The following is a 17,657-nucleotide window of genomic DNA, read 5'->3' on the forward strand; positions in this document are numbered from 1 at the left end:
TTGAATAGTTCACTAATGCCAGATAATTCAAGTTTCATTCACGATATCAATACAGTTTATAAGGTATCACAATTAAATTTTTTTTTAATAATTTTTGAATAGTTCACTAATACCAGATAATTCAAGTTTCATTCACGATATCAATAAAGTTTATAAGGTATCAATTAAATTTTCATAATAATTTTTGAATAATTCACTAATGCAAGACAATTCAAGTTTCATTCACGATATCAATATAGTTTATAAAGTTCGTCCATGGTATCACAATTAAATGTTAATCGCAGCAATTCCAATAAAGACGATCAATCTTTTCATTGCTAAATGTTTGCTATTCGTATTTATATAAGAGATTTAATTTAATGTTACTGTTCTTGAAATATTTTATTCTGATTATTTATTACTTCTCTTGTGGCTTATTTATTTTCCTATTTCCTTTCATTACTGTTCTATTTTTTCCTGTTGGAGCCCTTTGGCTTATGGCATCTTGCTTTTTCAACTAAGGTTATAGCTTGGCTTGTAGTAATAATAACAACAACAACAACAACAACAACAACAACAACAGCAATAATAATAATAATATTAATAATAATAATAATAATAATAATAATGATAAAAATAGTAATAATAGTAATAATAATAATAATAATAATAATAATAATAATAATAATAATAATTAGCGATCAAACCATAAAGAGAAAGAGAATAATGTCCCTATGTTGAAGTAACGAATGAACTGAATAACAAATGATTTACATTAACTAGCTGGAAGCTTCGTTCGTGATATCAGTTCCAAAAATTAATAACAAAAACTTAGCCTGGTTGTGAGTCCACAATATAGCTTTGTTGTCGGACCATCTTTATATAACGTAGGGATATCAATATTCGTAAAGGAAAAGCTAGTTTTAACTTGGATACACTATTAGAAATTTGTCGTAAAAAAAATGTAAAATCCTGGAATAAATATTGCCAGGCAATTACCGTTTTAAAAATGGATATATTGACGTGAAGGAGTGACAATACGGTCACCAACCCGTAAAATACAATAACAAAGTAGGGTAAAATTACGGTCTCCTGTATTTTACTGAAATACTGATGTGAACAGTATATCTGTACGGAAAATTTCAGATTAATATTACGGTCTTTTTCGGTTCCTTTTTTTTTTTTTTTTTTTTTTTACAGTGTACTTTACGTCTGCAGTAGACTTTCTTTTTTTTCTTACTCATCGCATATATTTCTTTTTAAAAATCTTATATCCTTCACGTTCACGCTAAAGGTGCAATGATACGAGACGTCGAATGAAGACGAAACGACATCAAAAGAACAGCCGAGTAAAAACAACCGAGGGGGAATGGTGCTTGTAAACAACTGCAAACAAACTTCTCCCAAGGATTATGATCCTCACACACGAAATGATCTCTTCTCATATGCTTTCCGTGTTCATTCGTTGATGTTCAGAAATTATAGGGCAGGTGGTTAGGCGGGCGTGGACATGCGGTCATGCGAGGGCTGTTTATATCACATTTAAGTATAACCAAATCACCCACGCTAACACGTCATTAGCATATGCAGCCAGAGGTCAGTCAAAAAATCCGCGGGGAAGGGCTTTCGGTGGGATGTTAGTAGATCAGAAACCTCAAAGAGGTTGGACCGGACGGTAGTACACTTCGCCGTCAGAGGAGTGGGTGGTACAATAATTTCTTGTCCGACAGGATCTTCCACCAATATGCTTCAAAGCTTGCGGAGGGGTAGCGTTTGGGGGGTAGGGATAGAGAGAAGAGGAATTACAGAACAGTGAAATTATTGGGGTAATTTAAGATGCGTTAATAGTTTGGTAGGGCATTGAAGTAGGGATAGAGAGAAGAGGAATTACAGAACAGTGGTATTATTAGGGTAATTTAAGATGCGTTAATTGTTTGGTAGGGCATTGAAGTAGGGATAGAGAGAAGAGGAATTACAGAACAGTGGTATTATTAGGGTAATTTAAGATGCGTTAATTGTTTGGTAGGGCATTGAAGTTGGGATAGAGAGAAGAGGAATTACAGAACAGTGAAATTATTGGGGTAATTTAAGATGCGTTAGGTAAAGCATTGAGAGTTACATAGTCTTGACGTAGGTTTTAAATTTCAAAATCTTGCGTCTGGTAGTTGCAATGATGTAGGTATCTTGTTTGAGAACTAATATCATTAACACAATCAAGGACTGAAAACTGATTCCTCCAATAACAAAGGAGTAAAAGCTCCTAGAAACACTAAATAGGACAGAGAGCTTCCCATTTTCCATTTAAAATTTTAATTGACAATCTTAAATCAGTCAAAGAAGCAAAACAGAACTAGACATTTCGAAATATATTTTGCAAATAAGGGGTATCATATGAGTTGCAGATTATCTAAAGAAGAATGTAAAGCTATTTCCTAAAAAGCATTAATCGTCATGAACCAGCAGCAGTAACTGTCGTTAATAGCAGTTCCTAAATCACCTGCTATTTTGTTACCCCTATACTAACATTGGTATGAAACAATGACAAATTACCTTACCTATCTCTCATAGCATTTAACAATGCCGATCCTCAAGTTACACAGTCATCATATATATTCGAAATGAAAATTCATTAGAATATGAAGTACTTCACTTGACATAATACTCTCTGTGAACGATGACTTTCATTTTACATTAAACTTCAAAATTTCTGAAAACTTTGACAATTAGGTGATCCTCTTACCTTGTATTCGTGCTGAGATGATATCAGTATTTTCTTTCATAAAAAAACTGTTGTGAATGGACTATAAAACTGAAATGCTCTATTACGACCATTAATCCATCTCAAACAATCAGCTTCAACCACAACCCTCAGTTCCATTTGCTGTCTCCTTTCTAATGCATGGTGGCAATTTTTATGACTCTGAACACCCAAATGATTGTTCGAACCAAAAAGATATGTTTGAATAAAAATAGTGACAAACAATAATTTCACGAGTAATATTTTAGGCTCTAAGAAGTTACATGTAGCTGGAGCAAACACATGAACCTTAGAAGTAGGTGAAACTCAAGAAATTGGTCTGCAAGATGGATGATGACAAAGCGATTAAGAAATTAAAGTTGGGCAATGAGAACCATTGTGGTGGTCTATTGGAAACGACCCTGTCTGGCGATTGGCGATTGCCAAACTGGGGTCCCAGTCCCGCTCAAACTCGTTAGTTCCTTTAGTTGCTGCTACCTCGCCATCCTCGTGAGCTAAGAATGTGGGTTTTGGGGGAGCCTGCATGTCTACCTGCTGAGTCATCAGGAGCCATTGCCTGGCCCTCCATGGTCCTAGATTGGGTGGAGAGGGGGCTTGGGAGCTGATCATATGTATATATATATAGTCAGTCTTTTGGGCATTTTCCTGCTTGCTAGGGCAATGTCACTGTCCCCTGCTCTTTGCCATTCATGAATGGGCTTTAAACCTTAAACTTTTTTTAAACAAGAAACTTACTTTAGTCAGCACACGGCTTGTTCAAATTATGCAGTAACCATCAAGGCTTTTCAAAAAATAGATATAATTTAAAAAAAAATAAAATAGTTCAATTTTCCAAACTAAACTGATGCTGTGTCGTCGACGTTTAACCATGTAAATATTTCCAGCAAACGATAGAGAAAATGTGTATTCATAAACATGAAGGCAATTTCTCAATGATATTCATCTGAAATGGAATACAGCATTTCATATCTTTGGGATTGACTTCATTTTCTCCATAGCAGTAATAGGCTTCGTTAGTTAAATGTAATCTATAATTTTATCATAGAATCATTCAACATAACTTTAATTGCACCGCTATGTTATCATTATTGATGTAATACGAATATGGCCGTTTGTTGTGAGGATATAACATGATTCTGTTACTCATATCTAATAAGCCACGAACGTTTTTTTTTTTTTTTTTTTTTTTTTTTTTTTTTTTTTTTTTTTTTTTTTTTTTAAGGAATAAGAACATGAGTGGAAGGAAAAACTCCAAACACCAAGGATATGGTCGTACTTCATCACCCGTTGCACGTGTATAAGAAGGAATCCAATACAGTTCTTAGGTACGATTAATTGTCATACAAACGGAGAGACTTTATCACTTGATATTTGCATAAATCGGCCTCAAGATAAGCATAGAGAGAGCCAGATGCCCACGAGATCCTTCCAGGGTTCCAGGGTCTGGACATTACTCATAATTTATGAGGTACCCATGTATGAGGTGCCCCATAATAACCAAACCTCTGCATACCATTTGTTAGGTTGTGTCGTTTGAGAACTGATAAAATACATAAAGATCTAATTGGAATGAGGGCGAGCACCTAGGAGGGCCAGATAGGGTCACAGATTAAACTTCTCACTTCGTGAAATATATTCATTTAGAGAAAGGAAGTTTTAATCTGAACTTCATGGCGTAACTTTTTTTTTGTGAAGAAATGGATCACGATGTCTCTATTATATTCTTGTTGAAGTTTATTTCAATTTGCTTTATAATGGAATTTGGAGTAGACAGCACAACAACAACAGCAGCAACAACGACAACAAAGGCAACTGTTTCTAGTCCACTGCAGGACAAAGGCCTCAGAAATGTCCTCACTCATGTCTTGGGTTTGACCAGTTTTCATCACCACGTTGACCATTGCAGATTGATGATGGTGGGAGACTTTAGCTTGACAGGTCACAACAAACCAACCTAGTAAAGGTGACCCTGACTAGAACAGCTTTGCTGATCATGGGGACGCACAAATTCTTTCACCACGTTAAGGTATCACCAACCCGAAAGGGAATAGATATATATTTTTTAATAGCGACGAGTATATATGCAACCGATTGATGATAATTTTATTTTTCTTGTTATTAAGAATATCATTTGGATTTATCTAAATGTTAAAGCACTTTTACTTCTACTTACAAAATAAATTGATATATAAAAAAATTATTATAAGTAAAAGTATTTCTTATTAACTTGCCTCCTCTTACTACGTGTACTTACATGCACAATAGCTGCTCAGCGCTTACTGGAACACACGTCAAACAAATAGGAGAACAATGATATAGAAAGCTCGCGAACTAGAACTCTAAGCTATTATTTGTGTGTGTGTGTCTCTCTCTCTCTCTCTCTCTCTCTCTCTCTCTCTCTCTCTCTCTCTCTCTCAGACACACACGCCGCGGGATATTATTTTACTTCTCCTTAACCCTTTGGATCGACAAACAAAGAGCATTCCGACTCGTGACTTACTAATAAGACACTTTGTTTCTCTAATGATCGAACAATACTCAACTTATCGACGACGGCGATCCAACATCGAAAGACATCGGGATAATCAATTCCCTCGAGTTGTTCGATGTTGCTAACCTTCTTTTATGCTCAACAATAATGTGGTATAATGCAATCGACATGCAGTTCATCTCTCTCTCTCTCTCTCTCTCTCTCTCTCTCTCTCTCTCTCTCTCTCATGGTAATAGGTTACATTCCTCCTTGAGTACTGTTCCATTTTCTTCAATATAAAACCTCTTTCTCTTTTTAAAGAAAGTGGGTTTGAAATTTTCTTGTGATTGTAATCGAACATTTTATAATATGAAAGAAAATTACGAATTGGGGAGAGGTGAAGAAACATCTTTATATTAACCAGATATGCTGAACTCCAAATTTAGATAGAATCATGAAATTAAAGTTTGCTTCGTCTTCGGGATGAAATTAGCAACAGAACCTTAGGCTGGGGAAATGAACGTGGTTATTGGTAATACACGTAGAGTAACTAGACCCATTAGGAGTTGATTTGATCGTAGTGCTACACAAACACACACACACACATACATACACACACACACACACACACATATATATATATATATATATATATATATATATATATATATATATTTATATATATATATATATATACATATATAAACATGGTGTATATATACTGTATAAACATTTTCTTTAATATCTCCTCCTTTATACTAGTATTTTTTAACATCTCTTCCTATATCCTAGTATTAAGTAATATCTCCTCCTTAATCCTAGTATTTTGTAATATCTCCTCCTTTATCCTATTATTTTTTAATATCTACCCCTTTATTCTAGTATTTTGTAATATCGCCTCCTTTACCCAAGTATTTTGTAATATCTCCTCCTTTATTCTATTATTTTTTAATACAGCCTCATTTATCCTAGTATTTAGTAATATCTCAATTATCCTAGTATTTTATAATTATACAACCTATGATCTTCCATTCTTTCATTATCGATATTTTTATTGCAATAACGTTAACAATTTTTTAACTTTTTCTTTCCTTTACAATCAAGTTTTGCCTCTAGGCTCTACATCTTGCACTTAGCGATGGTAATGTGAGAATATTAGGGGAAATACGTGATAATATTAGGGTCTGCAAATAAAAAGGTTAAAAGTTCACAATGCAATGAACATCTTATCTCTCTCATTTTTTCATATTTAGTATTTCAGGAGTTCATAACATATATATGATGTTTTCCTGAAAAACCTCTAGATTAAGTCTCCTGCAATACATATGCATTATCTCTGCAATACTTAGCACGCAAACTCCTCTTTTGGAAGGAACTCTCAAGCAAAATTATGTTTTGTGTTTATGGGCATGCGCACTGAGGACGAATGAAGTCTATTTTTTCTGTTTACTATTTTCTCGGCATATTGCTTATTTCAAGTGTTATTCTTGAACCATTAGCTACACATGGTTGATAACAAAAAAAGTCAGTGATTAATGTTTATGACGCGGTCCCTATTAGCAGAACACTACAGGATTTGCAATGCTTGCTTACCAAAATGCATGAAATATCACTTTGCAATGCTTGCTTACCAAAATGCATGAAATATCAGTTGAGGTTAGGCTCAAGATAAATAGAAGAAAGTCAGCTGATGAGAACAGAATATGTAATGGAAGATGAAATATCATTGGATGGAGAAAGGATTAATGAGGTAGAATCATTTCTAATACAAGGTCTTTAGAATTGAAGTTTGACGAAAGATTGAAAAAAAAAGGCAATGAGACAATGGCTAGGCTAAAAGAAATTTGGAAATCAAATATACTGAAATTACATATAAAAATAAGGCTATATATCATTTACTGAGATCTGTATTACTGTAAGACAATACAATAATCTCCAACAGATTTAGTTGATTTGCGAAAAAAGCACTCTGAAGAATATTTTGAGTTAAATGGCAGGACGTGATTAGAAATTAAATTATAAGAGATTACTCGAGTGCCATATGTGGATGAGATCATGTCGAGGGTTAGTTGGAGATGGTTTGGGCATGCTCTTCGCGCTCCCCAAGAGAGATTAGTTCACAGAATATTTAACTGGGCTCCACAAGATACTAAAAGAGTTGGAAGACCCAGGCCTACATGGCTAAGGATTATGAAGCGTAAAGTAGATGATAAATGGAGAGGTATTGAAGTACAAGCTCAAGATAGAGACGACTGGTGAAATCTAACCGAGGCCCTCTGCGGCAATAGGCGTAGGAGGAGATGATGATGGTGATGATATATATATATATATATATATATATATATATATATATATATATATATATATATATACATACATAAATATATATATATATATATATATATATATATATATATATATATATATATATATACAGCATACATATACATATGTATATATATATATACATATACATATACATATATATACATATATATATATATATATATATACACACATATATATGGCCAATCTTGCAGGGTCACCACTCCGCAGTGGCCAATCTTGCAGGGTCACCACTCCGCAGTGGCCAATCTTGCAGGGTCACCACTCCGCAGTGGCCAATCTTGCAGGGTCACCACTCCGCAGTGGCCAATCTTGCAGGGTCACCACCCCGCAGTGGCCAATCTTCCAGGGCCACCACCCCGCAGTGGCCAATCTTCCAGGGCCACCACTCCGCAGTGGCCAATCTTCCAGGGCCACCACTCCGCAGTGGCCAATATTCCAGGGCCACCACTCCGCAGTGGCCAATCTTCCAGGGTCACCACTCCCCAGTGGCCAATCTTCCAGGGTCACCACTCCCCAGTGGCCAGTCTTCCAGTGTCACCACTCCCCAGTGGCCAGCCTTCCAGGGTCACCACTCCGCAGTGGCCAATCTTCCAGGGTCACCACTCTGCAGTGGCCAATCTTCCAGGGTCACCACTCCCCAGTGGCCAATCTTCCAGGGTCATCACTCCGCAGTGGCCAGTCTTCCCGGGTCACCACTCCCCAGTGGCCAGTCTTCCAGGGTCACCACTCCGCAGTGGCCAATCTTCCAGGGTCACCACTCCGCAGTGGCCAATCTTCCAGGGTCACCACTCCGCAGTGGCCAATCTTCCAGGGTCACCACTCCACAGTGGCCAATCTTCCAGTGTCACCACTCCACAGTGGCCAATCTTCCAGGGTCACCACTCCACAGTGGCCAATCTTCCAGGGTCACCACTCCGCAGTAGCCAATCTTCCAGGGTCACCACTCCGCAGTGGCCAATCTTCCCAGGTCACCGCACTGGCAAACCCCAGGTTTGAAGGTTTAAAGACCACTCATGAATGGCAGAGGCAAGGGACAGTGGCAATGCCCTATCAAGCAGGACAGTATCCTAGAGACTGAATATATAATTATTACCGTAAATATGCGAAATCCGTCATTATGCCTAATTTCTAGTATATTTGCATATTATTTGCATAATCGCTGAAAAATTCCATTAAATATGCATAATTTTCAAAATCTTAGTAAATTTGCAAAATAGCAGTTAGAAACGTGGTTAGCAAGGAAAATAATTGTGATTGACTCATAGTCAATAATAGCTTTTAATAATTCTAAACATTTAGAAGGCAACGGCATTATAATAATAGATAAGTGACATTTTTTTTTTTTTTTTTAAAGACTAGCACTCGTAGTTTGAAGGAATGGAGGAAAGCAATCAGTGCTTTTATTTGTTCCTCTTGAAGAATAAAGAAAAAACTAAACAAGCAAAACATGCGGTATGATGCAGAGACAGGAATACGGCATGAGTCTCAATCGACTAAAGATTTTAAATCCTTCAATCTAATCTTATAGCAAATGGACACGTCGGGAGAGACAAATGGAAAATTTGCAAACAATCATCTATCAAATACAACTGTTAAAAATCAGTAATAATAAAAAAAGTGTAAAAATTAAGAGACACAATAGTTAAAGTATTATAAAGGAAATATGAACTAAAAAAAAACAATGAAAAGGTGTAAAAATTAAGAGACACAATAGTTAAGTATTATAAAGGATATATGAACTAAAAAAAACAATGATAATAAAAAAGTGTAAAAATTAAGAGACACAATAGTTAAAGTATTATAAAAGAAATATGAACTAAAAAACAATGATAATAAAAAAGTGTAAAAATTAAGAAACACAATAGTTAAAGTATTATAAAGGAAATATGAACTAAAAAACCAATGATAATAAAAAAGTGTAAAAATTAAGAGACACAATAGTTAAAGTATTATAAAGGAAATATGAACTAAAAAAACAATGATAATAAAAAAGTGTAAAAATTAAGAGACACAATAGTTAAAGTATTATAAAGGAAATATAAACAGAAAATTGACTTTAGTAAATAATTAAAGATGAAATACATACTCAAGCAAACGACCATGGTATCCGCAGTACTTAACCTTTCGGCAATATAGTGGATAAGTATGTACAAGGCAATGATATTAGGAATTATGGAAATTGAATTATTTTTTTTTCGGTTATTTTGCAGAATAGTAACGTTAATAACCGTTATTTTGCAAAATAACCCATATTTCAAAATGCATATTGATTGAATTTATTTTCAGTGATTATGCATATTAACTAAAATATGTTATTATGCAAATTTACTGTGAATTATGCATAATAACGCATTTCCCACATTTACGTCCTTGTTGACTGGTCGCGTACACTAGTCACTTATATCTAGGCAAACTAGAGTATAGATCCTAAACAGATAATAGATTCCAGCAAAAGGACCACGAATTTTATCCGATCGTATGCAAATTTACTGTGAATTATGCATAATAACGAATTTCCCACATTTACGTCCTTGTTGACTGGTCGCGTACACTATAGTCCATTTCTTTTAGCGATGCATATTTGCACCGACTCGCAAGGGTGCCCTTTTAGCTCGGAAAAGTTTCCGGATCGCTGATTGGTTGGACAAGATAATTCTAACCAATCAGTGATCAGGAAACTTTTCCGAGCTAAAAGGCACCGCCGCGAGTCGGTGCAAATATGCATCGCTAAAAGAAATGGACTATAGTCACTTATACTTAGGCAAACTAGAGTATAGATCCTAAACAGATAATAGATTCAACCAAAGGACCACTAATTTCACCCTTATCAGGTGTCATCATTCCTTCCCCCCTGTTACATAACGCGGCAAAACCGACTAGAGACATTATGGCATTTTACGACGGGATTCCGACCCTAATGGCAGGCATTTAATCCAGTTAGCTCAGCTGCCAATTAAGCTACACTAAAGAGCACCTCAGTAACTGGTTCAGGCGACTAATTCACCCATATACTGAAGGGTACCTTCATCTTTGTCGCCTATCGATCAGTCCCGTATTCAAAGCTCACTTTCACTCGTGCCCTTTGTCAGTAAAGGAGTTCCTTCAAGGACTTCCTTGAAGAAGTAGGGGTAGGAGTGTGGCAGGACCTTATTTGCATCATGAAAAGGCACAATTTGAATTGTAAATGGCTTAATAAAAAAGTAAAAGTGACGAAGAAACGAAAAAAAAGAAAAAAAAATCGCTAATAATTTCAGGATTAATAAAAAAATGGTAAGGATAATTATTAATATCATTACTAAAATCATAATCAGTAAATGGTAATTTTCATGATAGAAATTTTATTCCAATAAAAATGGTTGAATAATAACAACCTTCAGAATGAAATGAATTAATTGAATATCTCATCCATATTCTACTCCGAAACACAAATCCTGTCATTAATGTCGATAAAATTTATATCTGATAGGAGGATGATCAAAATATATTTACCTTTTACCGTTAGTAACTATTCTATGGAAATAAGACATGTCATCTTACAATGTACTTTCCTATGAATAATAATAACAAGCTTCAGCGTGAAATAAATTAATTGAATATCTCATCCATATTCCACTCCAAAACACAAATACTGTCATTAATGTCGATAAAATTTATATCTGACTGGAGGATGATCAAAATATATTTACCTTTTACCGTTATTAACTATATTATGGGAATAAAACATGACATCTTACAATGAAGCTTCCTGCATATATATGAACAGTCGTTAGTCGAAGAGAATTAATACATAAGTTTAAAGATCACCCATGAATAGCAGAGGCAAGGGACAGTGAAAATACCCAAGAGACAGGGCATTACCCTAGAGACTGACCATATATACGTATTAATAGCCCCCAAGACCCTCTCCACCCATGCTAGTACCAGGGAGGGCCAGGCAATGGCTGCTGATGACCCAGCAGGTAGATCTATAGGCTTCTGCAAACCCCCATCCTTGGCGTACAAGGATGGTGAGGTTGCACAACTAAAGAAACTATAGAGTCTAAAACGGCTCGATCTCCCGGGCAACAGATCACGAGGCAGAGGCGTATCCAATTGGCTACCACAACTTGAAATATATATATATATATATATATATATATATATATATATATATATATATATATATATATATATATATATATATATATATGTATATATATAAACAGATAAAACTCAAAAAGAAGTACCGCACACGTCTGATACCTTATATATTATCAGAAGATGGCCCATGCTTTTAATCTTACGACTTGGTTAGTTTTTATTAATTCGATATTTCAACGATGTGATTTATTTATCTATCACTGTATTGCAGTTTATGAAGATATTTCTTACAGAACTTTACATAGCATAAGGCACAATGCATCACATGTTTAAAGCAATAAGCGAAGTTCAAACGGCATAAAGACACGTTGCTTAAAAGTCAACAAATGAATTAGTTTGTCGTCATGTCTTCGAAGGAATGAAAATCAGTAATTTAGGAAGTAAAATAAACGGTTTAAAAAATGAATACATGTTTCATTGTTAAAAGAAGAAACTAAATAATGGATAATTATCTTAAGAATGCACCTCGTGAGCGACAGTTCAACGGCATCTTTTAAATGGAATAAATAATGGATGCGATTCATGCACATCAAAACTTGCGACCACTCTTTGCAGTCTGGTGCAAAAGGGTATAACTCCTTTAATTACACTTGAGACATAGTAGCCTCTTTTTGCAAATAAACGATTTATAGAACGAATACCAGTTTCATTGTTAAAAGAAAAAACTAAATAATGGATAATTATCTTAAGAAAGCACCTCGTGAGCGACAGTTCAACAGCATCTTTTAAATGGAATAAGTAATGAACGCGATTCTTGGAGGGTCAACCAGGAGAGGGACCGTGCTTAAAACACATGAGAAATTACACACCTTATTGCTTCTGAACGCAGCGCAAACTAATTACCTTTCACAGAACCTTAAAAGACAGCATAGAAATCGCCACTTAATTAGGCCATGCTTTTTGATACCGACGGGTGATCAGTGTCATTCCTGGCCGTAGTAAGTTTGCATCATTATTATCTCCCTGATGGGCTTAATGACTACGCCATTTCCATGTTAATCAGGGAGCTTAATTAAAAACCCAATAAGGTGCGCCCCAAGGTGGCAGCGTTAACGCCAAGGGGTTCAAGTTGTTCAATCTGACATATCAAACTGTGCAGTCACTCGGCATGTTTACGATAGATCTCATGAATTAGCTCAGGTCAACGCCAGTATCACAAGTTTTTTTTTTTTTTTTTTTTTTTTTTTTTTTTTTTTTTTTTTTTTTTTTTTTTTTTTCCCACCAATATTTTTGTAATATTTAGAAATGTCTTTGCATTCCTCCGATCCCCACTTTGCATAGGTGCCTTGGTGTTACCTGCTAACAATATTAAGTATCACAAGTTTTTTTTTTTTTTTTTTTTTTTAACATTTAAAAATGTCTGCATTCCTCTGATCCCCACTTTGCATAGGTGTCTTGGTGTTACCTGCTAACATTATTAAGCACCTATTCCTTATATTCCTGTTTTTCGCCCATCACTTCTATCGGACTGTCAACTGACCGAGATATACTACGAGGTTCGGTTTGGTATCTATGGAGACCAGCATCCCTCGTCAGTGTTCGTCAGCTTGCTTGCTTTTTTTTTTTTTTTTTTTGTAACATTTAAAAATGTCTTTGCATTCCTCCGATCCCCACTTTGTATAGGTGCCTTGGTGTTACCTGCTAACATTCTCTATTAAGCACCTATTCCTTATATTCCGCAGTTTTTCAGCCGTCACTTTTATCGGACTGTCAACTGACCGAGATAAACTACGAGGTTCGGGTGGATATCTATGGATAACAGCATCCCTCCCCAGTGTTCGTCATCTTATAGCAGACAGGTGCATTAGCAAAGATTAGTCGTCAAGCTCTCAACCTTCGCTTTATGGTACAAGGCCACCAACAAGCAGAAAGGAAGTTGTTTGATTGGCCTATCGCAAATTCTTTTTGACATGGAAAGTTCAAAACAGCCAGTATGCTGCTGCAACATTCCTTTCTTGGGCCAATTGAGGTGAAGGTTCTGAGGCCCTGATTGTTATCTAGCACGTTGATCAGCTTATTACATAATGAAGAGAGAAGGGAGTGTCCGGGAGACATTATCGAAAATATTGACCTCCAAAATATCAAACAGACAGATTTTTAAAGTAAGACTGATTTATCGCCTTGTACCATCTATTGATAGCAATCTTCTCTGGATTTCATTGAAGAAAGTTAAATATTGAACTTTTGCTTAAATTAATGGTGATTGGTGTTTTATTTATTACCTTGAAAATAAATAGGTTTCGTTTTCACTCGCTTAGACACTAGGTATTAGTTTAAGAATTGAAAGTGAATACTGTTGAATTACCTTTCAATATTACTATAGTTAGCAAACTAATAATAGACCTCTAAAACCTTAGACTAATAAGATTTTTTGATAATTCTGAGGAAAATAAAAAAATTTCTAAAATCAAATTTTCATTACCAACTCTTTCGAAAAAGTGCCATCATCATGTCAAAAATATATATTCAAAACCCTGGAAAAGTTGTCACATTTGATAATTCTAAGGAAAATTACAAAATTTCCAAAATAAATTTTTCATTACCAACTCTTTCGAAAAAGGGCCATCATCATGTCAATGATATATTCAAAACCCTGGAAAAGTTGTGTCAAATATTTTTTTCTTTTACGGAGATGCCTTACAAATTTTGATAATTCTGAGGAAAATTACAAAATTGCTAAAATCAATTTTTCATCACCAACTCTTTCGAAAAAGTGCCAGCATCATGTCAATGATATATTCAAAACCCTGGAAAAGTTGAGTCACATATTTGTTTGTTTTCTTTTTCGGAGATGCCTTACAAATTTTGATAATTCTGAGGAAAATTATAAAATTTCTAAAATCGATTTTTCATTACCAACTCTTTCGAAAAAGTGCCATCATCATGTCAATGATATATTCAAAACCCTGGAAAACTTGTGTCACATTTTTTCTTTTTCTTTTTCGGAGATGCCTTACAAATTTTGATAATTCTGAGGAAAATTACAAAATTTCCAAAATAAATTTTTCCTTACCAACTCTTTTGAAAAAGTGCCATCATCATGTCAATGATATATTCAAAACCCTGGAAAAGTTGTGTCACATTTTTTTTTCTGTTTTCGGAGATGCCTTACAAATTTTTATAATTCTGAGGAAAAATATAAAATTTCCAAAATCAATTTTTCATTACCAACTCTTCCGAAAAAGTGCCATCATCATGTCAATGATATATTCAAAACCCTGGAAAAGTTGTCACATTTTTTTTTTCTTTTTTTTTCTTTTTTTTTTTTTAGATGCCTTACAAATTTCGCAGCTGAATCATCCAAGGAATGTGACTGAAGCAGCGAGTAGCGACATCCATTGGCCATGCAAATGAGCGAACGACGAACCCTGTTAGTCTGGAGTTTGTTTATTTTTTCCTGGACCAAAGGCGGATGAAACTCTTAACAAGGGACGATAGATGGCACTGCCGAAGCGTCAGAGGACGCACATCATTGCAGAATGTAGGAATACCTGCTTCGTTAACATTGCTTGTAAACTCTGACGTAAGCTTTGGGAGATTATTCTGAAAGGATACGATGCGCTTCTCTAAAAAGGATTTAAGTCTTAAGTCTTTAGGGTGGACGCCTTCGGGATAATTTTTCATTCTTTATTAATCCTTCTTCCACTTAGGAACTGACATTACATACTAATCATGTATATAAATATGTATATATATATATGTATATATATATATATATATATATATATATATATTTATATATATATATATGCATGTATATATATATATATATACATATATATATACATAAATATATATATATGTATATGTATATATATGTGTGTATATATGTATATATATATATATATATATATATATATATATATATATACATATATATTATGCAGTGAAACAGATGAGGCTGACATAGCTATGAATTCAGGAAGTGGCTATGGTGTAAGAATTGCTCATAGAATTATTAATGAAATTTCTATGGGAGCAAAGAAGACGAAGTATATACCCATAAAAAAAGATGGGTCTATTATAACAACAGAAGATGAAGAAAGACACCGTTAAATGGAATACTTTGGTGAAGTTATGAATATTAGATATGAAGGGAATGATTTGATTGATATACTTGAAGCTGATGAAGACTTTGATATTCCCATGAATGAATTCAGTTTGTTTGAAGTCGAAGCTATCCTAAAAACTAAAGAGATGGAAAGCCCCTGGATACGATGGAATAACTGCTGAGATGATACTGGCCGAAAATGAAGTGACTCCAGACTACTTACAAGATTATTTTGTAGAATGTGACATGAAGAGGTAAAATCTGATGAATGGGAGTTAGGAGTGTTGGTGATAATAGCAAAAAAAGGATTTAAGAATATCTTAGAGAAAAAAAAGGTTTTGATCCTGTATACATGAGCTTTTGTCTGAATACCAAAATATGTCGCTATTAACAAAAAAAAAAAAAAAAAAAAAAATGATAACTAAATATAAATAATCATAATATAAATTATTCATTGTATCCATTATATATATACGAAGATTGTGTTATGTACTCGTGGCATCTGTGCAGAGCCTAATGAGTAATAGTATATATATATATATATATATATATATATATATATATATATATATATATATATATATATATATATATATATATATATATCCCTCTTTGAGAGAAATACTTTAACAACGTGAAAGGGTTTGTGTATCGCCATGATCAGCAAAGCTGTACTTGTCAGGGGCACCATACTCAATTGTTTTGCTTTGAGTGATTGGGCAAAAGTCTCACACCATCACCAATCTGCAGTTTGCCTGCCTGGTGATGAAAATAAGCCAAATATCAAACATGGATAAGCACGTTTTTGAGGCCTTTGTCCTACATTGGACTAGAAACGACTGTAATCGTTGTTGTTGTTATAAAAATAAATGAATAAACAAATATATATATATGTATATATATATATATATATATATATATATATATATATATATATATATATATATATATACATATTTATGTGTGTGTGCCTGTGTGTGTCTAAGTATAAGAAAGGTCATTGATGGTTGATGAATAGATAGAAATTATATTGATGATAGTGAGTCTGAGAGGGAGAGAGAGAGAGAGAGAGAGAGAGAGAGAGAGAGAGAGAGAGAGAGAGAGAGAGAGAGAGAGAGAGGGGTGAAATGACCAATTCAAATCCTATCTTATTTGCGAATATTGTTATCCTACCAGATTTATAACTTTTTTCGCTGATTTACAATGGCTTTCACTTTTGCAGGGCTCATACGCACGGACGCATACCCCCCGAAGACATACCGCCACCCACTTGGCCTTTTAATGAACTAGTGGTATATGGCCAAAACGATTTTTTTTTCTTTCTTTTCCTTATCCAGTCATCATTAATGAAGCCATTGGTTCTCTTGTGTCGGACATGTTACGCCAAGTGATGCCAACTCTTACGACGATTCTTTGTTTTGTAAAACTTCAGCGTAGGTTGTTTAGTTTGGTCATTCTCATTGTCTTGCTTTTTTTAATTGTTTATTTTTAGATATTTTCTGATGTGGAATTACCTTGCTTCTTTTCCGTAGTAGTGCCAACCTTTTACTAAGGATGGTAATTAATGAGCCTATACATAATTTGTCTCCATGAAAGCATCCTAAATTTAGAGACAAGGTGTAGAGAATATATTCAAATAAAAAAATGCAATGTTTTATTCTATATATATATATACATACATATATATATATATATATATATATATATATATATATATATATATATATATATATATATATACAATATACAAACACACATATATATATATGTATATATATATATATATATATATATATATATATATATATATATAGTATGTTTGAAATATCACACTATGACAGGGGTCCCGTTTTAACCCAGCTTCATCAGATTAATTGACGGGGACAATATAATAATTTATCTTAGAAGTA

General features: G+C 34.3%; 1 protein-coding gene across 1 annotated transcript; it reads left to right on the top strand.

Moving 5' to 3' along the window:
- The first annotated feature begins 7,731 nt into the window (after window positions 1–7,731).
- On the top strand, window positions 7,732–8,634 carry LOC137631394 (uncharacterized). The gene has a single exon (XM_068363162.1). It carries the CDS (start codon window positions 7,732–7,734, stop codon window positions 8,632–8,634), a length of 903 nt encoding a protein of 300 aa, XP_068219263.1.
- Window positions 8,635–17,657: the final 9,023 nt, after the last annotated feature.

The sequence above is a fragment of the Palaemon carinicauda genome, chromosome 39 (assembly GCF_036898095.1).
Source record: "Palaemon carinicauda isolate YSFRI2023 chromosome 39, ASM3689809v2, whole genome shotgun sequence".
In the NCBI taxonomy this organism is placed as follows: domain Eukaryota; kingdom Metazoa; phylum Arthropoda; class Malacostraca; order Decapoda; family Palaemonidae; genus Palaemon; species Palaemon carinicauda.

Excerpts from the sequence above, each read along its gene's own strand:
- LOC137631394 (XM_068363162.1), top strand. The coding sequence starts at position 7,732 with ATGGCCAATCTTGCAGGGTCACCACTCCGCAGTGGCCAATCTTGCAGG.